Source organism: Manis javanica, chromosome 8, assembly GCF_040802235.1.
Source record: "Manis javanica isolate MJ-LG chromosome 8, MJ_LKY, whole genome shotgun sequence".
Classification (NCBI taxonomy): domain Eukaryota; kingdom Metazoa; phylum Chordata; class Mammalia; order Pholidota; family Manidae; genus Manis; species Manis javanica.
In genome coordinates this window covers 95,145,972-95,167,758 of record NC_133163.1, presented here as the reverse complement: position 1 = coordinate 95,167,758, position 21,787 = coordinate 95,145,972, and the positions used below count along the sequence as shown (strand labels likewise).

General features: G+C 38.9%; 1 protein-coding gene and 1 long non-coding RNA gene across 13 annotated transcripts in view; one reads left to right on the top strand and one right to left on the bottom strand.

The window, feature by feature from the left end:
* The window catches only part of LOC108400252 (uncharacterized), an 80,950-nt gene that overhangs the window by 31,830 nt on the left and 27,333 nt on the right, over nucleotides 1-21,787 (top strand). For all 3 annotated transcript variants that reach the window (XR_012120677.1, XR_001853842.3, XR_012120678.1), the window contains exon 2: nucleotides 1,842-1,963. This is a non-coding gene — a long non-coding RNA (uncharacterized lncRNA). The remainder of the gene's footprint in view (nucleotides 1-1,841; nucleotides 1,964-21,787) is intronic.
* Nucleotides 1-21,787, bottom strand: part of SLC28A2 (solute carrier family 28 member 2) — a 54,289-nt gene that overhangs the window by 12,940 nt on the left and 19,562 nt on the right. For 7 of the 10 annotated variants that reach the window (XM_073211755.1, XM_017665500.3, XM_017665497.3 and 4 more), the window contains 11 exons: nucleotides 20,187-20,268; nucleotides 19,967-20,052; nucleotides 6,154-6,245; nucleotides 5,047-5,230; nucleotides 3,536-3,677; nucleotides 2,822-2,935; nucleotides 2,413-2,490; nucleotides 1,890-1,970; nucleotides 1,374-1,454; nucleotides 435-560; nucleotides 226-356 (listed from right to left, as the gene is read on the bottom strand). In XM_073211755.1, coding sequence (XP_073067856.1) covers nucleotides 226-356; nucleotides 435-560; nucleotides 1,374-1,454; nucleotides 1,890-1,970; nucleotides 2,413-2,490; nucleotides 2,822-2,935; nucleotides 3,536-3,677; nucleotides 5,047-5,230; nucleotides 6,154-6,245; nucleotides 19,967-20,052; nucleotides 20,187-20,255 — 1,184 coding nt within the window. In that variant the 5' untranslated portion in view covers nucleotides 20,256-20,268. Of the gene's footprint in view, nucleotides 1-225; nucleotides 357-434; nucleotides 561-1,373; nucleotides 1,455-1,889; nucleotides 1,971-2,412; nucleotides 2,491-2,821; nucleotides 2,936-3,535; nucleotides 3,678-5,046; nucleotides 5,231-6,153; nucleotides 6,246-10,214; nucleotides 10,294-19,966; nucleotides 20,053-20,186; nucleotides 20,269-21,787 lie in introns of all 10 variants that reach the window. The other 3 variants (XR_012120676.1, XM_073211752.1, XM_037022124.2) reach the window with 1 other exon arrangement.

Genomic DNA, 21,787 nt, shown 5'->3' with positions numbered 1-21,787 from the left:
CACTGACACTGAGGACAGAGGATACTGGCTTGCAGAAGATAGAGACAGATGGGAGGGTTAAGCAACAGAAAATCAATGTGATTAGCTAGAGGCAGTAGACAAGAGGGAATAGGGAATCATATTATTCCTTCTCCAGGAGACTCGGAGCCGCGGCCTCCACAGCACCACTCCTGATTCTGAACCTGACCTCACCATCTCCCAAATTACATGCCTCATTAGACTCACCCACGGGGCAATTTTACCCCCTCCTTATTCTTGAACTTGGACTCCTCCATTTCTGGATATACCAGTTTTGACAAGGCAAGGGCAGAGGGGGCAGCCATCACAGAGGCAGAAATCAGGGATGATGCATCAATCTGGAAAGCCAGATTCAGGAATCAGTGTCTGCAGAACCCAGACTCTGGCTCACCCAGGAGTGAACAGACTATGCATACCCCAAAAGATATGAAGGCTCCCAACACAGTGCCTGAAATAGTAGCAAACCCTCCAGTCATCACTGCGTGGAGTTCCGAGAGCGTCATGTCTCCAAGGTATGGACGGATGAGCAGAGGTGCCTCTGTCTATAAACAACAGAAGTGAATCGGATTCAGGAGGGTGCAGTGCTCCAACTCAGAGTGCCACCCAGTCCCTGGGACACATCCGTTCAGTGGATGTGCCCTTCAGCACCCAGCTCTGCTCTCAGACCCTCCCAGCATCTGCCTCACCCAGTCATACCCTGGCTGGCATTGTTCCCATATGCTTTCTTACACGTTTGTCTCATCTATTTAAATTTTAAAATGCTGTAGAAGAGAAATGGTGTTATTTCTTTTGTATGTTCTCAATTTCTAAACCCATATGCTTAATGAACAGCTTTATGGAATGCAATGTACTTACTGAGTACATATTTCCATTGTCCTTAACATTGAGCTAATCAGTGAGTGGTATATATTGAGCACATACTCCATATAGACAAATGTATCAGACAGGTATTGTGGGGAGGAGCCTTGATGTTAGCCCTGAGCAAGGGAAGCTATTGACTCCTAAGAGACCCTGGAAAACAAGAGTCAGAGGGAGAACTCAGAATAGAGCAAGCATCCTCCATAGCCCCTGAAGGAGAGAAATTCGGACCAGGACATTTCTGTAAATTCCTATGTAAGAAATTGGGTTGGTGTTTAAGAATGTCTGAATTAAGTATGACCAGGTAAGTATTAGTAGGCATGAAAGGTGAAAACAATTAGCTAAGTTCCCTTTCAGTTTCTGGCTTTTCTTTCATGAGTTTAGCTGCTCATACAGTCCTCATTTTTCAGAAGGAAAGCATACTTTTATCAACCTGTTTTCAGTCACACTCTCTGTTTCCCAGAGAAGAGAAAATCAGAAGGTCTCATGGTGCTTACCATACCCACAAAGATGTTTCCTGCCACAGCCAGGGTTTCTGTGGCAGTGGTGCCCAAGGTGATCTGCAAAAACCAGGCAATCTAAAGAAATACAAAGACCTAAACTGTTAACATTAGCAGGAATCTTGTAGAACATCCAGCAAACCCCTCCTTCTCCATTTTATTGGTAGGGAAACTGAGGCCCAGAGATGTAGAGTACAAGCCCAAGGGCACAAAGCAAGTCACAGACAGAGCCTGGAACAGAATGCAGGACTCTTGGCTTCCAGAACAAGTATATTAAAACTCAGTATGAAATGGTAGTCCAGCCCATTTTCTCTCCCTGCTCTGTCACTCAGCCTACCTCTGGCCTGGTTTTGACCCTCTGATAGCAGGCGTGCTTGAAAGAGTTTGCCTTGTCACATTGGTTCTAATGCTTAAGATTCTATGTAGGAGCATTTTACAAAGTGTCATCTTCATGCCTCTCAACAGACCACAAGATGATGTCTGCCTCCTGACTGGTGTAGGAGAAGGTCTTACCTTCTGAATCACCCACTGCACGAGGCCCAGATAGTAGAGAATGGACATGACACAGCCAAAGAAAAGGATGATTGGTAAGGCCTGTAATAAGAATATGGGCAGCCAGTGAGATATCACACTGAATGTGCTTATGTATGCCATAAATGGACTGTGTTTCAGGCCTCTAAGTTAAGGTCTTTGCATCCCAAGAGCAGCTGATACAGCACCAATACTCAGTGGATATTTAAACACAGGCTAGTTTAGAAATACATTTTAAATATATTGCAGATCTATTATTCAGTCGGTATTAAGCCAAAGGAGATGTTTCCTCAGCCTTCCTCCCCAACCCCCCTGTTTCATTCCAATTTCAGTATAATAATGATCAAAGGGCAAGAGACTGAAGCTGTTTACTGATGGGATCAAACCATCTTCTTAGGGTCGAATTGGTATATAGACTGGCTGATCTCTTAGACACACATTTTCACCCTCTGCCTTATACCTCCCCCACAGTGACCCTCATTCCTGTCCATAAAGCAGATACAACCTGAAAGGCAAAGGCACTCGTGACCAGCATATCCCCAAATACAAAACTGGAGCCAGCCACAGTATAGTTCAGGAAAATCTGGAAGGAAAAAGAGACAGTAAGCAAGAGTGAAGCCAGGAAGAAGGGATCAGCCTCATGCACGATGAGGACCTAGTGCTGACACTGATGCTACCGTTGGCTTCCCGGCAGCAGGGGGGCAGGCTGTGGCCCACGAGATCACTGAATGACAGATGACTCAGCACTCCAATTCTCTTTATTCATACGCTTAGTTGCACCCCAGCATGCACTTTACTTTCCCACGGGTCGTCCCACCACCATCACAAGACACTGCCCAGTCTCCTCATGCTTCCCCCAAATCTCCTTTCTCTTGGGGTCTAAAACAAGAGCCCTCACATTCAGTTTCTCATACCTGAATCTGGTTTCCCAGCCATTGAAATGCATTAAATCCAAGATCAGTTCTGATGACCAAGATCCCAAAGACAAACTGAAGACCCAGGCCCCACAACACTGCCCTCCAGGACACCTGGGACATAAGAACATTATTCCAGTGTGTGTTCTAAACCCTATTGCCCATTATCTGGCTGGAATTTTAAACATGGATATATGTACTCTAGGTGGAACCAAACATAGATATAAACAGTTAAATCAAGGGTGAGATGGAGTCAGAGAGCTGGGCCAAACAGGGCAGTAATATGGGAAGATCCACACATATCCATGTGGTTTTTAAAACCATCTACAAGCTAGATGACACAAACAAAAGCATCATCAATCAGTACTTTAATATTGTGTAATGCGAGCTGAATTTCTATTGTATGCTATTTATTTTATTTTATTTTTTGTTCTTTTTTTTAACACTGGCCTAGATCCATAAAACATATCAATAATGAATATCAATGGATATGACTAATGGATCACAATGTACAGTTTGAAAACAGTGGCCTAGGGCCTCTGAAAAGTTTAAAACCTCTCTTAGGAGCAATATTGTCAAAGAGGTAATTTCCAGATTGTTAAGAACTCAGTTCTGTGCCTTTGCAATCAATACTTGACACATGCATTTTGTGATTAGTAACCCCTGGCCCTTAGCTATATGTTACTATGCCTACCCTTCATACCCAAAACTCACCGCACTGTGGTGTTTGGAACAGGCAAAGAGGATGAGGATAAACATGCAGATTCCTGCGAAGGAGATCAGCTGCTCTGGCCTTTGGGCTGTGTCTAGAGCCAGCCACAGGATAAGGCCAACCAAGGAGAGCCCTGCAAACACCCTAAAGAGGGAATTCCAAGACCATGTCGCCAGCTTCATGAATTAATAACAAATAATTGACTTTACCTCTAAAAAATAGCTGTTTACCACAAGTTCAAGTAGATTGGCCACAAAGACAGCTTGTGAACTAGCTTTGCTAGTAAACCAGGAGTTTGAGAATCATTCATCTGGTAGTTTTCTAGCTACCACTGAGGACACAAATCACATGACTTCCTTCTCCTCAAGTAAGATGTACTATAAAGACCTACGCTTAAAGGTTGTTCTGATGAATAACCAAAATATTTTTAAAAGAAGGAGGAAAAGTATGCATGGTCCACATGGATCTCCTTCCAATTTCCGATCACTCCAAAGGCTGAGCCGCGTATTGGCTACTTATGGTCCCCTGAGGTACCAAACATGCTTGATCAATACACAAACTGGTTTCCTCATGTCTCAGCATTGGAGTCATATCAGTTCAAGGGAAAAGAATTAGAAGGGAGGTCATGTATGAAAAAAAATGCGAAAAGAACACGTTATTCATTGAGATGCCTTAAAAACAGCAATGACAGCAAAAGGCATTTGAGGTCAGGTTGAATTTCAGAGCTGTTTTCATTGTGCACTCATCTTTCTTAAAGTGAATAAATCTGTCTTCCAGAATCCATCCTGTTAGTGAGTCCTTTTAACCCTATCTCTTCAGTGTCAAAACAATCAATGATCCAAAATTTAGATTGTAGTCTAGTGTGTTTCTCCAAATATCACTGTTGCAGACATTCTTTCTGTGCATCCATTGGAGAACAGGCAGGAAAGAGGAACTTTAGAGAGAGTATGAAGTTTATTCTCTCACCCCAGGCCTGTGATCAAAGAGCATGTGCATGCCTAGTTAGATATGCTGTGGCTACTGTTGAGTCCAGTTCAATATATGCTAAAAGTAAGTTTGTATAAGACACCACTGGGTGCAAGAAGTCTGGAAGACCAGAGGGAACAAAGCATAAAAAGTATCAGGTAACTAGGGGAGACATGTATGACCACCAAGTCAATCTGATAGCTTAACATGGCTGCAAGCCTCTTTGATTGCTTCATTGAAGAGAAGTATGGTTTAATCTCATCTCTGACTGAGCTCTGTCAATGAACAACTGAAACTCTGCCCTGAAACAGCCCTTCCAGCCCCCTGCCAGTGTACAAGGCTACAAGAATCCGGACTGAGGTCCAGTGCTCAGAGGTGCATTCTGTGTGCTCTCGGAGCCTTGGTTTTGTACATGTAGGTCTTACAAAGACCTACACTTCTCTGAGAGTCTGAGAGACAGCTGAGGAACTGTCAAAGGAGAAAAAGGGAAGTGAACTGGGGTTTGGGATAAGTTCTGGGACCAGGGGTATTGAGATTCTTATCTTACCATTTCATCCAAAGCTTCAGACAGGAGTTTTTAAAGGGCTTTAGACATTTGGTTATTTTTTTTCCAAAGAACCTTTTCAGAAAGTGGTGAACCAGGACCAAGAGCACCAAACAGGTGAGGATGAACAAGGCCAGTGCCCTCTGGAAATCCAAGATGCAAGCTGTCAGGAAGTAGGCGGCATAAGCTAAAAAGAAAAGGTACAGAGTAAGGTAAAGAGCTCCCAGGGGCAAATGAAGTTATAGTCTTGAATGTCTGGAGCTTAGAAGAAAAACTCTCCAGTAATCTTGCCACCAGCCCTAATCGTCCAACTGAGCTGCCGTTCTCAAGGCCAGGATAGATAGCCAATTGTTTTCTTTTTGAGGACTCCCAAGGAGAGTCCAGCTTAGTTTGATACTGTATATTTTCGCTTGTCTCTAATGAATCTCACTCCCTTCGATTTTATCTGGTATCCTCTTTCTGTCTCTTGAAGTAGGTTTGATTAGTGTCTACCGTTAGACTCTTGGAAACTTATATTTTCTCAAAACCCCCAATCATTTATACCATCCCTCTTGGGCAAAACTATGTAAACAAGGCTACTACTAAGAAGTAGCCATATGATCCCCACCCCATAGCTCGACTCACCCCAAAATAAAACTTTCATTGTCACCATCCTAGCTGCCTCTCATATTAACATCAAAAGGTCATGATCATTAACAGTATATTTTAAATAGAGTTTTTCTGTCTTTTAAAAACATTTTATAGCACTGATTTTGCTAGTAAACCAGCAATTAAGTAATGTATATATACTACAGACTTCTCTTGGAAGGACAACAAGAGCCATGCTGTGTGTCAAATCAAGACACTAAAAAGGAGACAAGCCCAGATTATCTGAAATATTTAAGTCTATCAAACAGTACAGTTTTGGAAATCTCTCTGATTTTACTTATTTCTATCAGTGCAACTCAGTAAATTATGCTTCACCTACAAGTAATTAAAATCTACATATCAAATAGCCCTGTAGATGGGTTTATGAATAAAGTTGCTTTCCATCTAACAGTCATCTTGGCACAAGATCACATTCCTAACATGACTGATATTTCTTGTTTCTATGAATGCTTAACACCTCACCCAAACACAACAGGCCCAGCAGGATCTTCTTGAGCAAGCCAGCATGTGTTTTGCAGAAACTTCTTGCCCTGGTGAAAGGTTGTAGGTTCCTCCTGATGAGAACCCAAAAATTAAGATACAAAAGTTACTGCATCCCATTTGTATCAATTCCCAGAACTTAAGATTACCTGGCCCAAGGAAGAATTTCCTCTTAATCAACGAGGAAAATTATTCAGCCTGGAGACAATAGGTAGTATTCCAACAATACCAAAAAGGCCAGATCAAACCTTGCCAGTGGGCCTCTTGCAAAAGGCCAGAATATTCCTTCACTACTTGGACTAGCAATGTCTTAGGTAATCTCCTACCACAGAGGTGGACACTGGGTACATTAGGGAGACATTCCTGGACCTACTCCTTCGCTGTACTTCAGCAACAAGGGATTGCTTCGCTTCCAGATTTAGAAAAGAGCCTATTCTTCTGAGAGGCAGTTTTAATCTTTCCTCCCTAAAAGACACACAAATCCATAACCATGAGCAGTTAATCAGATGTGCATTGACAGATGGCTTGGAAAACACCACCACCACCTCAGAAATCCTTGAGTGCAGGGCCTGAGGGAAGGTGCCCAGAAAGTAAGACTATTCAAGTTTGACTTAACATGCTTTTATATAGTGCTTTCTATGTGCTGGGCTTTTTCTAACTTTACAAATAATAACTCATTGGATCCTCCTAAGAACTCTTGAGGTGATTACTGTTATCATTCTCATTTTACATATGTGGAAACTGGAAAACAGAGAAGTTAAGTAACTTCCCCAAGATCATGGAAGCTGTAAGGGGTGTGGACACAATGTAAATTCAGGCAGTCTGGCTTCACAATCTGAGCTCTTAGTCATCACCCTTTGCTGCATCTTACCTAGACTCTGAACGCACCTGTCTCTACCATTTCAAATGATTTCTGAGCACACTGCAGTCGTATGAGCAAAGACACTCCAATTTCCAAAGTCTTGGAAACCCCAAAAAGGGGGACACAGCAAAAAAATCCCAGTTGGCCATCATGCTGAGGCGGAACAGCTTAGCCAGGGCTGGGACCCGCCACTAACGCCAAATGCCTGGGGTCTTGGCTCACAGATTTCCATGGCTCTTTCTCCATTGCTGCCTCTCCCATCTAACCTGCTCCCTGTTCCTAGTACATAGCCTTCCATTTCACTCCTCCCTTCCCCTCAGCCTCCACCTCTTCCTCCCCCCTCTCTTTTACCCTCTCCCTCCTCCTCATTTTCCTTTCTGCAGGGAGCCCAACCCAGTGTTAGCTGAGTGTATTATCAGATATAGGTAATCTGACAAAGAAAAAAAAACAATCTTTATCACCAATTGAATCGATTGAAGAGACTACCTTAGGATCTCAAGAACTCTACCTTTCCATGCTCAATAGAGGGAGCAGAGAGTAAAAAGGATTGCTTAGAAGTTTCAGTGTACCGAAGGATGTCGTTATCTTTGGAACGTAATTCACAGAACACATCAAGGAATGAATTTAATTTTAATCCTAGACTTCCATGTGTTCCAGATATCTCTGGTCTGGTCCTCCAGATCCACTCTCCACCTTGCTATGTACCCTGGACATCTAAACCTGTGGACCACACCAATGGGCTCCCATGCCCTCTGGCTTATCTGGTTGGATTCTACCGGGGGGAGCCAAAAGGAGATCACGGGATAGCTTTCAGAAAATCCGCCTCCAATGACTGTTGATATTCTGGCTCTGGGTGAATCTTTGTTGCTCTGCCTTGAAGTAAGACCTAAAAGAAAGTCAATCCAGAACCAAATGATAGTCTGAGTGAAGGGTGAGTGTCTCCCTGTAGAAATGACCAGAGTCTTTTCAAGGGGTCAAAGGTTTTACTTTGATCATGGCGTAAAAAGAACTGGTCAGTGGGTACTGCTCTGGATACCACTTTTCCAGATTCAAAGTTATGTATGCAACTGGTTTCAATCTGGGTGGGCAAGTAGATCTGGGTAGCATGGGATAGGGACTTGAGAACAAACAGCAGAACTGTTCAAGGGAGAATGGTGACTGAGTTTGAGAAGCAAAAAGATGATCAATAAGCCAAAATGGAAAGCCAAATAGGAGTTGGAAAACCAGGGAAGGTAAGAGAAAGGTCTATCAAATGGCAGCCAGCCAATTTACATGGAGACAGAATCTGTACATCTGGAGATGACCAGTGCTGAGAACCATCAGCCCAGACAGAGTGAGAAAGGAACCTAAACCAAAACACAGCCAGGTGCTTAATTTCTGAGTTGTGATAGTTGTATTACTTAGAAAAGAGCTCTTCCTCCACACTGTACCCAAATCTCAACTTTAAGTGCCATTTCAGACAACAGAAAACATCAGATCTTCACACCAGCAGTGGAGACCCAATGCCAAAGTCCACAAAGACAAGAAGGACTTATGTGGTGGGATTTCCAACTGGCCCTTTGATCCACACTCAACTTTTTCCTTCCAGAACTCTTAGCTCTCCAAGTTTGAGGCAGCAGTGGTTCTGATAGACAGTGAAGTCTTTACAGATAGGTGCTCTCTAGCATTAGGGAAAGTCATGACTCTACCTCCAGTGGCCCTTTTGAACCAAGCCCTTCAGTTCTCTTAATAGCGAAAGTTTCCAGTATATGGTTAATGCCCATCATGGACTTCTTGTGCTGATACAATTTGTCCTTATTTACCCATTCTTTGAATGATTTCAATAGGAACTTGAGGGCAAAGGAGCTTTAGCTCCATCAGCTGCTGACCGCAGGCTCAAATCCTAATGAGAGAGAAAAATCAATGGAGGAAGGAGCTCCCAACAAGGATAGGCTGCCTAAAATTCTTCACTTGGGACTTGTATTGATATATAACATAGTCAGGCCCAAGATGCCCTTCCAGACCTCCTTCCTGAGAATTCATACAGCTCACACCCACCCAGCTATCTTGCCACCCCTACACATCCCTGCCAGGCTTACCACTGTCCTCCTGGGAAGTCAGAATAGCTGCTCTGGGCAGCCAAAAGAGACATAAGATTTAGTAAGAGTAGTTGGAGAGCTAGGAGGAAAAGCAAAAAAGAGAATCTTTAAGAAAGAGAAGAAGTCAATGATATTTAATGATGTATAAAATCAGCTAGCACAGCAAATAAGAAGATGTTGTATTTTTCAGGGAAGAGGTGACTGGTTCTCTTTCTAGGAGAGTGACTGGGTGAAAGTGGAATTGCAGGGAATTGAGTGAGTGTGAGCATATGTGAACCATTTTTTCCAAAAGTTTGCCTGTGAGGAAAAGAAACACCTGATGCTGTTTATTAAGCACCTTTTACCAGGTACTGCAAAACCTCATTGGTCAGCCCCCCTCCAAAACCTGCAAGGTTAATATCATACAAGTTTATAAGTGAGGAAACAGCCTGCCAGTAGGTAGCAGAGTTAGTTTAAAGCCCAGATCTTTCCATTACTCCATATGGTTTCTAATTAGAGATGTAAAACTAGAAGCCCAGAAGGACTGCTCCAGAATCCCATAGTTATGATTGCTAAGAGGGTAGAGAAGAAGAAGCAGGTAACTATTACTCTGAATGTGAAAGAAGATTTCACAGAAGAGAGGACAAATAAACAGATCTGAAAGGTGAAAGCAAAGAAGTTTGCTAAGTGAGTATGTTGAGGGAGTTAGAAGGTGAGGGTATCTCTAGAGGAAAAGCTACTTGAATGAGCCCAGAATTTTGAAAGAACAGTGTGATTGGCTCTCTCTGGGAAGCAAAGGAGCATGTAGATAGATGGTGGGGTGAAAACGTGTAAAGCAGGACAGAAGCCAGGTCATGTAGGCTATATGCCATCATTGGAAATTTAGATATTATCTTGTAGGAAGCAGAGGGCCATTGAAGAATTTAAGCAAGGTAGAAATATGAGCAGATGCATGGTTTAGAAAGATCACTCTGGTGGCAGTGGGGTGGGAGATGGGCTGGGTCCCATTTAGGAAGTAACCAGGGTGCATGAAAAGGACTCATAAGAAGGGTGAGTGGCACAGGGGTTTAGGAGAGAGGATCAGCATCAAGTGGAGAGAATCTGGGATAATAATCAGTTCCTACCATGAGAGATAATCCTGATCATCCTCAGTTAAGGGTGATGATATTCTCCAAAAATGAGAATACAGGAGGAGGAACAGACCTGAGGAGGAAATGTAAGTTTATTCATCTTTGTGCCTAGAGCCCAGCCCAGGGTCAGATACAGAAGGAAAGCATGAAATCTATGCTTCAAGGAGTTTTGGGTTCAGTGTTTAAATTGAAGTATATATGTGACACCTAGGTATAGGTATTTGGTAAATAGATATATAGGTCTGAAGCTTAGAACAAAAGTGCAGGCTTCAGATGTGGGTTTATGGTCAAGACATTAAGTGTAGGAGTGAGAAGAGAAGACAAATGACAGACCCTGAGAAACAGCAGACAAGAAAGAGAGGTAGGAGAATGAGGCAGTTATAGTGGCATTAAAAAACAATAAAAATTTCAGGTTTCAAGAAAGTTTCACAAGTGTCATGCTACAGAAATGCCCAGTGAAAGTATGTGGACATTGGACTTGATAAGCAGGCTTTCATCTGAGTAAGAGAATTTCAGCCAAGGAATGGTGGGGAAACTAGATTGCACTGGACTGAGAAGTGAATGGGGAGTTGAGAAAATGGAAACAGTAAGTAAAATTCCTAAAAGAAACGTAGGGAAGAAGCTCCTCAACATCGGTCTTGGCATGTTTTTTCTGGATATGACATCAAAAGCACAAACAGCAATAGGAAAAGTCAACAAATTGAGACTATATCAAAAGCACAGGAAAATAAAACAATTAAAAACTGAAAAGGCAACCTACAGAATGGGAGAAAAATTTTGCAGACCAGATATCGGATAAGGTGTTAATATCCAAATTATATGAAGAACTCATATAACTCATAAAAAACATCCAATTAAAAACAGGCAAAAAAATGGGCCGAGGGACTGAAGAGATATTTTTCCAAAGAATACATACAGATGGCCAACAGGTACATGATCAGATGCTCAACATCATTAATCATAAGGGAAATGTAAATGAAACCACAATGAGATATCACCTCACACCTGTTAGAATGGCTGTTATCAAGAAGATAAGAAGTCAGTGTTGGTGAAGATGTGGAGAAAGGAAACTCGTGTGTAATGTTGGGAATATTAATCAGTTACACCACTATGAAAACAAAATGGAGGTTCCTCAAAAAACCAAAAATAGATCTAACATATGATCCAGCAATTCCACTTCTAGGTGTACACCCAAAGGAAATGAAAACAGGATATTGAAGAAATAGATGCACTCCCATGTTTATTATAGCATTATTCACAACAGCCAAGATATGGAAACAATTCAAATGCCTATCAGTGGATGAATGGATAAAGAAGGATATGTATATATAAGCCAGTGGAATATTATTCAGCTGTGAGAAGGAAGGTCTCCTGGCATTTGTGACAGCATGGATGGACTATGAGCGTATCATGTTAAGTGAGATAAGTCAGAGAAAAATAAGTACTATTTGATATCACTAGTATGTGGAATCTAAAAAAGCCAAATTCATAAAAACAGAAAGTAAAATAGAGGTTACCAGAGGATGGGGAGTGGGGAGATAGGATAGACACTATTCAAGGGTACAAACTTGCAACAACTACTAAATAAACCCTAGAAATCTAATGCACGTTATAGTTCATTATAATACAATTGTATTATAATTGTATTATATTGTATTATAATGTATTATAATGTATTATAATGATCAAATTTGCTTAGAGACTAGAACTTACTGATTCCCACCACTAAAAAGAAAGAATCATTATGTAACATGATAGAGGTGTTAATTTTGGCTACAATGGCCATAATATTACAACATCTAAATGTGTCAAACTTACATGTTGGCAACTTTAAATTTACACATTGTTATATGTCAACTATGTTTCAATTTTTAAAAATTGTGTTTACTTGCAATCCAGAGATTAGAGGAAGGATTTTGGTAAACATTTAAGCTAAATCCTCACTGACTGTGAATTGGGTCTTTTCTTTTTATTTTGTCTGGTTTCACTTTGTGGACCTAAGAATGACAGATGAAATAAGATATGTTCCTCAAACCCTAAATTTTAAGAAATTGTTAAGAAAATTTTTGTAAAATCAGAGGCATGAGGTGATTCAAATTGATGGAAATAATGTAATATAGGGTAACCACTGAAAAGAAAATCTATTCTTAATGGATAATTGGGAAAAATAAATTAACAAATGGGAGAATTTTGACATGTTAACAATAAAGAATAGTTGAGACAAATAGAAACAAATAAATAGCAAGATAGATTTAAGTCATTAATTGTAAATGGCCTAAACACTCCAATTAAGAAGCAGAGACTGGCAGAATGGCTTAAAAAAGCAAAAGAAAGACTGCTCTTTTTCTGAAAGAAAGGGGAAAAAATGGGGCAAAGAAAAGCAAATTATAAGGTGATATTATAAGTGATATTGCCATGATGAATGAGTTAGTGACAAAAAATGCTTAATCTTATTAGAAAGAAGTGATATTGGATTATATACCAATTCACGATGGATATAGGGATGCGTAGAGTAAATGGGGTTGAGAATTTGAGGAGTTTTTAAATAACTGCTGAAAGGAACTAAGCAGGTGAGTGCACATGTGATCAAGTGAGGACCAGCCAATGAAGAAGGCTCAGGCAGTCCACTTTGGGGCCAGCGTTTCACTTAATTGTTGTAAGTTGTGATGACTTAACTGGGCTCTATGTGTCTAGGCACATCTGAACAGAATTCAGAGTTTAAATTCAACAAGACTTAGGGCAACATTAATCTGATACATGATCATTATCCTCTTTTCTGGTAATTAGCTTAAATGAAAAACCATTCATGCACATGAAAATTTTAATATAACACAACTCTTCATTTCTGAAGTCAAGAACATGAAGAGGTGGTATTTACAAGACAAGCTAGGAAAAAGTTCATGAACTTTTCCTCCAGGGCAGAAGAATCCCTCTCAGGTCTGCTGCCCCTTCCCTAGCCAAACCCTAGCTTAGAACAGGATACTTCTCTGGCAGGTCAGCCCCAGAACCCCAGCATCCCTAGCACTACCACTCAGGGTTATGGGGTATATAACTGAGGGTCTGAGGACTGAGAGATTGAAGGATGCTCTCAAGTAGCCTAGTCTCCTTTGCTCTCCCACTACCTTATAAAAGTTTGGCTTCTCTAGCCTTCGGCCCCTTGTTTTCATCTCAGTACCTCTCTAATCCAATAGCTTCTCATCCTCCTTTCTAATGTCTTAGTAAAAACTGGCCTTCCCATTTACCATGGCAAGTCTTCCAACTTAATTAACCTTAGTTCTATCTCCTGACAACTCCTAAGGGTCTTGTTCTGACAATTATTTTTTTCCACTGTTTCCAACCCCTTCCATCATCCATTCTTTCTCTTTCTCTGACTCCCCTGCCTTTCTTTCAACCATCAAATGTGCTCAAGTTCACTGCTTCTTAAAAACAAATACCTCACCACCACCAAAATGTTTTTAATTTCAACAACAGAAAGAACCCTCCCTAAAAGTTTGTTTTGCTAAATTACTTTATTGAAATGACTAAATTCAGAAAAATAAATGAAAAGAAAGAGAAGCTAAAATGAGTTTGCACTGAAGCATCAGATTAAGGATGTCCTGAGGAACCAAGAGCAGGAGTAAGGGAGGAGGAAGACAGGTGCCTGAGTGTGTGTCCTGAGAGTGGCCGGCCTTTAATCCATCACTAAATTTGTCAGTTCTGCTCAAAGTGTCTCTGGGATGTAACTTCTCTAACCTATTCCCTCTTACTCTGCTTTAGCCCAGAACTTTTTCCTCTCTTGCTTGGATGATTCCAAGAGCCTTTTAACTGGCTTCCTGCCACATTGCTGTTAAGAGTTATTTTCTTAAGAAACAAAGTCATTCCTTTCCCTCTCCTGCTTAAAATCCCCTTTGGCTCATTAATGTAAAACAAGACCCCTTGAGGCTTTATGAACATTTCCAGTGTCACAGTGTCATTGCTTGTCTCTTTCCCACTATATAACCCAGTATCCCACCACACGGAATATCTTATCCTTCACAGGACACCTGAGAATCTCTCACAGCCCCATCCCTGATTTGATCCATTACTATCCTTCCATCTGATAAACTCCTATTTGTTCCTGAAGATACAGCTAAATATCATCTCAGGGACCTTCCTTTATTCCTCCCAGTCAGAAACAGTTGTTCATTCTCTTGTGACCTTATGGCACTTTATGTCTCTTTTCCAGCACATGCCATGAAATAGGATACTATCATTTTTCTGTTTACCTGTACTCTTCAGATTGTAAGCATATCAGGGAGAGGTGTATTTCTGTTTTTGTGTATGTATTCTTGGTGCCTAATGAGTATCTTACACATATTGTTGTTTCAGGTAGCCAGTAAGTGTTTGACCCATAATAGATGTTCAGTAAGTGCTTACTGAATGAAGGAATGGGTAGATGGATAGATAGGATAAATCCATAAAAATGAATTGCCTATACACTTGTGTTACATGGTTAGAAAGTATAAATAAAAATATAATTTACACTGGCAACAAAAACATACAGTATTAATGTTGCATTTCATCACCTATAAATTGTACTGCTACTTTTTATATACTGAGAAAGAAAAATGCTGCCAATTAAAGACTTGAACAAGAACTTCACCTAAGAGAATATCCAGTGGCCACAAAAATATGAAGAGGGGCTCAATTTCACTAGTCATTGGGAAAATGCAAAGCAAAACTACAAGGTGATAACACTAGCACATATAATAGAGAAATTTTAAATATATTTTTCTGACACTGCTATGGGAATGAAAATTGGTACCATTATATTAACATCTTTTAAAACTACATAAACCTATGCATATCCTAGGGCATAGCAATTCCATTCCAAGATTTGTACCCAATAGAGAGGTGTACATGTTTACCTAAAGACATATACAAGAATACGAGAATGGTCATAGCAGCACTATTCATAATAGCTAAAAAGTGGACACCACTCAAACTCCCAACCACTGTAAAATGGACAAGTAAAGTGTGATCAGTTCTTACAATGAAATGCTATACAGCAATTAAGAATTACAGACTATAATACACGCAACAATATGGAAGAATCTCCTAAACATGATGTTGAGTAAAAGAAGCCAAACACAAAACATGTATATATGGTATATTTATATATATATATGTGTGTGTGTGTGTTTGTGTATAGTATATATGGATATTTCCATGAAAAATATAAAGGGACTTTATTTCCATTCAAAGTGCAAATTGGACTTAATATAGAAAGTCCAAAATGGGCAAAAATTAATCTATGATAGTAAAAGTCAGGATAGTGATGATCCTTAGGGATGTTTTGACTGTAAAGGGATGTGAAATGGTTCCTGGATACTGGAAATGTTATGGTTTGTAATCTGGGTGATGGTCACATGAGTGTATTCACTTTATAAAAATTTACTGAGGGGCACACTTAATATGTCAGTTTTCTGTATGTATGCAACACTTCATTAAAAATTACATTAAAAGGCCAAAATGGGGACAATTAAACTATGACATGCAATCAATTTCAAGACATATCCCAATTACTGATGTTAAAATGTGAAAAAAAAATGCATCTCAGAACCAATGAAAAATGATATAATTTTGGATGAAGAAATTTATTGAATAAAATTGTTAATTCTAATGGCAGATATAAAAGAACATGCATAAATGGAGTTACACCATTGTTCCAATTATGAAAACCAAAAAGATTAAAGGTGACAATACTCTGCAAATTAAAGAATACTTACAATATCATAACAATTTCACTCCCCTAAGGAATACTTTATTTTTATTTTCTTAAAAAGTGAAGAGTCTTTATTAATTTGTTTGTATTTAGTTACTTTATTGAGGTACATACAGTAAAATGGACAAATCTTAGTTTACAACTTGATTAATTTTGACATGTGTATACATGCATGTAACCATCAACCAGACCAAGATATTAAACATTCTTACTAATTCTCTTCCCCCTTCACCTATTTCACCCATCCTCTCACTCCTTCCCCATGGCAACCACCCATTCTCTGTGTCTATGAGTCTATTTCTGTTTTGTTGGTTTTTTCACTTGTTTTGTTTCTTAGATAAGTGATATAATATGGTATTTATCTTTCTCTGTCTGACTTATTTTACTTAGTATAATATCCTTTAGGTTCATCCGTGTTATCACAAAGGGAATGTTTCATTCTTTTTATGGCTGAGTAGTATTCCATCATATGTATATACTGCACACTCTATCCATTCATCTATCAATGGACATGTAGGTTGCCTCCATATTTTGGCTATTGAAAATAATGCTGCAATAAACATAAGAGTGCATATATCCTTTTGAATTAGTGATTTCCCACAGGAGTACTTTTAGAATTTGGCATTTTGTAAGATAATTTATTTGAAGACTAATCCAAGAAGAATGCCAAGGAATATTATTAGAGGGAAAATGAACACAAATACTTGGTCCATCAAATTTTAAAATAAGTTATCAACAATTATGATATTATGTTGAATGCACAGAACTGTGTCAGTGAAATAACAGACTCATTAACTTAATGAATGCCAAACCTGATGCAACATCAGAATGAAGAAGGGACTCACAACTTGATTGTTATTGTTGGGAAACTGGATATCAGTATAGAAAAGCATCAGCTTAGAGCTACACTTCATATTGCAACCTCCAAAGAATCCCAGATCACAGTTAATCAAGCAAAAGAGCAAAAAGCAAATAGCATATTTAAAAAGCAATACAGTGACAATCATAATTTTTATGTATATATGAAAGAATAATGAAGTCTATTGTCTAGATTATATAAAGAATTTATTAACATGTATATCTATTAAAATTTTAATATTATGGAATTTTTTAGTATATATACTATGGGTAACACATTCTATCAGGTGCTATAGGAGATCAATGGATGAAATAGACACAGATCCTGCCCTCCATGTATTTATAGTCCTGTATAGGGGATACAATATGCATATAAGTGTGTAACACAAAGTTTTAAGTGCTATAAGAGAGGATCAAATACAATGTCATAGAAGTTTGGAAAAAGAGGCCTTATAGGTCTGGAGCCAGTAAGGTTGAGGAGGAGGAGCATTGGAAATGGTATCATGGACATGATGATTGTTCTTGAGTTGGGCCATAGAAAAACGTCGTAAAATGAAAAGACATTTCACTCAAAAGGAATGATGGAAAGTATGACACAGAGGCAGGAAATGAAGGGTTACATCGTACAAGGAACAGTTATTATTGACTCTTACTAAAGGCATAGGGGAGCATCAGAAAGGGAACGAGAAGAGTTAGTGTTGGGAAGTCCATTTAGGCACAAATCATGTTGGAGGATGTGTGCGGGATATGTAAATGCCAGGTTGCAGAGTTGGATTCTGTTCAGGAACCAATGCAAAGCCATAAAGACTTTTGAGCAAAGGAGTTCAGATTCATTCTTTAGACTGTTTTGATAAAATCTATAGGGGAATGATTGGCAGTGGGTGGGGAGCCCTGGAAACAAGAAATCTATACAGATGCTATTTGAGTAATTCAGCAGAAAGGAAACAAAGTTCAAAATCCAGGTTCTACTGTAGTTGATAAAGAAGAAAAGCAAATCACACACAGAAATACAGAAAGCAAACCAAATGGGAAAAATATGTAGAATTCAACTAGAACTTAAAGGAATGCAAGTTATAACATTAAAACATGATTTTATATCCATATATCTTAAATTTTTTCTTGTGAGAAAATATAAAGTTGATGAGACTTAAGGGAACTAGACACAATTACATATTAGAGCAGTTAACAGTGCCAACAACAATGTGACAAAATATATTAAGGTTCTTTCACTAAGTACTAACATTATCTTTATTGTAGAAGACAAAAACTAAGACTTAGAGAGGAACTTGCCCAATATCTGGTAAGTGGTAGTAGAGTCAGTAGTGCACAGGAAACCAGATTGTACCAGCTGAGGAGAGTTGATTATTAAATTTTCAGGAGTTGTGTTGTGCAAGCCATTATTAAAAATCAAATTATATAAATTACATTAAAAACAAGGGTAATAAATACTCAAAGCTCATCACTTCCTTCTTAGCTTGCTACAGTTTACTGTTATATAAGCCTTTGAGGTTTTATCTGTTTTATGTGTATGGTAGAAATCTTATATAAAGTTGCAGTAATGTAAATCTCCTGTGATTCCTCTTTCAGTGACATCCCATTGGTAGCTTGAAATCAGCTGTGTTGAAAGTATTTGTACTACAGGCAAATACCACAATTCCAAGCTTAATTTATTTTGTCTAGACCAAGGATCAGCAAACTATGGTCCACTGGCCAAGCCTGTCTCACCTTGTTTTTAATAAATAAAGATTTATTGGAACACAGCCATGCCCATTTGTTAAGTATCATCTGTATTTCCTTTCCTATTAAAATGGTAGAGTTGAATAGTTATACTAAACAAATGGACATGGCCCACTGAGCCTAAAATATTTACTCTTTGGTCCTTTAAAGAAAAAGTTTGCCAACTCTGGATCTTACTCGTTAAGCTAAGCAAAAATATGAACCAACATTAATGGCAAAATTATTTTTGGAGAGCCAATTCTTAAACATTTACCCCTACCAATTGGTAGAGTTCAGATATAGACCAAAGTAGCCTTACTCTAGAATTCACATGAACCACTGGACTACTAAACAAAGTATGAAATATTATGAAAGCATGAAAAATTTACCAAAAAAAAATCTGTTGATTCACAGAAATGTGATACATAAAAGAAGTGGAAAAATAAATATGCAAAGTAATAATGTCCACATTGATATATATATCAGTTTATATATAGAAGTGAATTTCTAAAGAAGAAAATAGAATTAAAATTTTTAAGCTTGTTTTCTCTATGAAGTCCCTAAGTTAATTCTTAAAAATCAAAGAAAAACAAACAAAAATAACTTTTTGTTTAGGAACTGCTCTGGATCATATCCATATATTTACATTAGAAACTATCCAAGATCCTCTTCCAAGCTTTTCAATGTATGACTTCTGTCCTTTTTTATAAATACCTAGACCTTTTTTATACCATGGAGCATTGCTTCCATCTGACTATTTTACCCAAACAACTTTCTTAGACATTACTTCTGGGACCATATCTATGATCAAGTGCAAAGCTTTTTCTCCTCCTCCTTCCTTAACCTTTGCTACACATAATGTTGTGGACTTGGGCTATGCCTTTTTTCTTGACACTTCCTTCTCTTTTGACTTCCAAGAGTGTGCTTTTTCACTTCTCTCTCTCTCTCTCTTTTTAAAACTGATTTCTGTTTCTCCCCATCCCCAAATCTCAGCATTCTGGAACAGATTTTTTTTTAATGATATGGGCAAGTTCATTTCTAAACCTCAGTTTTGTAATTGAAAAAAGAGATTAAAATTAGTACCTACCTGTTGCTATGAAAATTAAATAATTACTTAAAGCATTCTGCATAATAGTAAGTACTCACAAATGTTAGCCATTTTTATTCTCGTTGTTATTTTTGCTGTCAGTTCAACCAACACTTATGATTGCTGAACTCCCATTATTTATAGCACAGGTTTATATAAAAATAATTGTATAAAATAATATGTGACTATGTTAATGTCAGGTGGCTGTGAGGCTTATTTCCACAACAAAACCACCAGCTCCTGGAGAATGGGATAAGTTTGACCTCTTCTGAGTCCCTTGGCTACACTTAAGAAAACCTAAGTTTCTAGGTCCTAACCAGACAGATTCCAGAACACCTGTACCTCTGCTGAGTGGAAGACCCCAACCCATCTTCAATGCTATGACCTTGCTCTTCAGTCCTGGTTCCCTCAGAATATATGTCTTCTTCCTGTAGGTACAGATAGAGTTAGGGTCACTCACAGGGCCCTGCCAGGGGTCATGAGGTTTCAGAACAGCCAAAGACCCTATATTAGGCTATTCAATAGCCCACAGAGTTGTACAGAAATGAAACTGGTAAATTACCATGAGCTCCAGCCCCAGTTTCTCTGTGTCAATCTCCACTGTGGCTTCTCCTCCGTTTGTTTTCTCCATCTCCTATTCTCAGCTGAAAAAAAAATTCAAGGCCAAGGCTGAAAGATTGGTCATTCTGTGATATAGAGCTGGGGAGGATTTATAGGGCCATTACCCAGAAGAAAAACAAAACTAAAAATCTTTAGAGGTTTAGTTGATTTCTCAAAGAACTAAGAATTAGGAACATTGGCAGCATAATTTTAATATAAATAATGAAATATAGACATCTGTTACAGATAGATAGATATAGAGATGACTTCAGATACAAATGTGTTCAGATATATACCTAAGCAGTCTAACTCTAGAATTCACATGAATCACTATACTACTAAACAAAGTATAAAATATTATATAAGCATGAAATATTCATAGAAAGTCTGTCAATTCACAGAAATACATATAAAAAAAGTGGAAGAACAAATATGCAAAGGAATGTTTCTCTGCTCATTTGGGGGTGGGGGTGCAAAAGGAATTGAAAGGACTCATTGGTTTACCCAGGGTCCCAGGGTGGTCTCTTAAAGGAAGAATCAGAGGATAACTACTCTTACTAGCCTGGAGGAGACCCCACTGGGCCATGCTGAGTTAGAAGAAACAGTATGGGAGGCAGAGGACTGAGACCCCAGACCCCCAACACATTGCTGAGAAAACAAAGATTAACAGGCTTTCAAGCTTCCGATTGTAATGTAGCACAATAATAGTTTTTGGAGCATCTAAGAAAGCTCCTTGTTAGTTAAATCAAAGAAACTATGTTTAGAATAATCGGTATGGGATAGGATTAAAGATGACAGAATAGGAAGGCAAGATGGAAACCTCCTCCCAAAAACATATAAAAGAGGAAAGTACAGCAAATGGAACTAGACCTGAAAATGACCTGAAGACTGCAGAGCAGACCCCCTACACCTGAGGAGGAAGAAAGGACACAGAAAAGGACCAGAAAGCATAGTAGAGGCATCTAATATAAAGGAAGAAACACAGAATCCTTGACAAAATGAACAGGCAGAGGAATTTGATCCAATCAAAACTACAAGACAGAACCCCAGAAAGAGGGCTAAATGAAACAGAGATCACAAATCTTCTTATTAAAGATTTCAAAATAAAAGTCATAAACATGTTCACAGATTTATAGAAAGTATTCAAGATCTCAGGGAGGACTTCAACAGAGAGACAGAAAACCTGAAAAAGAGCCACTCAGAGCTGAAGAATACAGTATCTGAAATGAAATGCACAATGGAGGGATTTAAAAGTACATAACATCATGTAGAGGAGAAAGTAAATGAAATAGAAATTAAAGAACAGGAAAACAAAGAAGCTGAGGAACAGAGAGAAAAAAAGGAAAAAGGGATCTCTAGGAATGAAAGAATGATAAGAGAGCTATGTGACCAACCCAAAATGAAACAATATTCACATAATAGGGGTACCAGAAGGAGAAGACAAAGGGATAGAAAGTCTCTTTAAGGAAATAATTGTTGAAAACTTCTCCAGTCCGGAGAAGGAAATAGACACTCAGGTCATGGAAGCACAGAGATCCCCTAACAAAAGGAAACCCAGCAAGA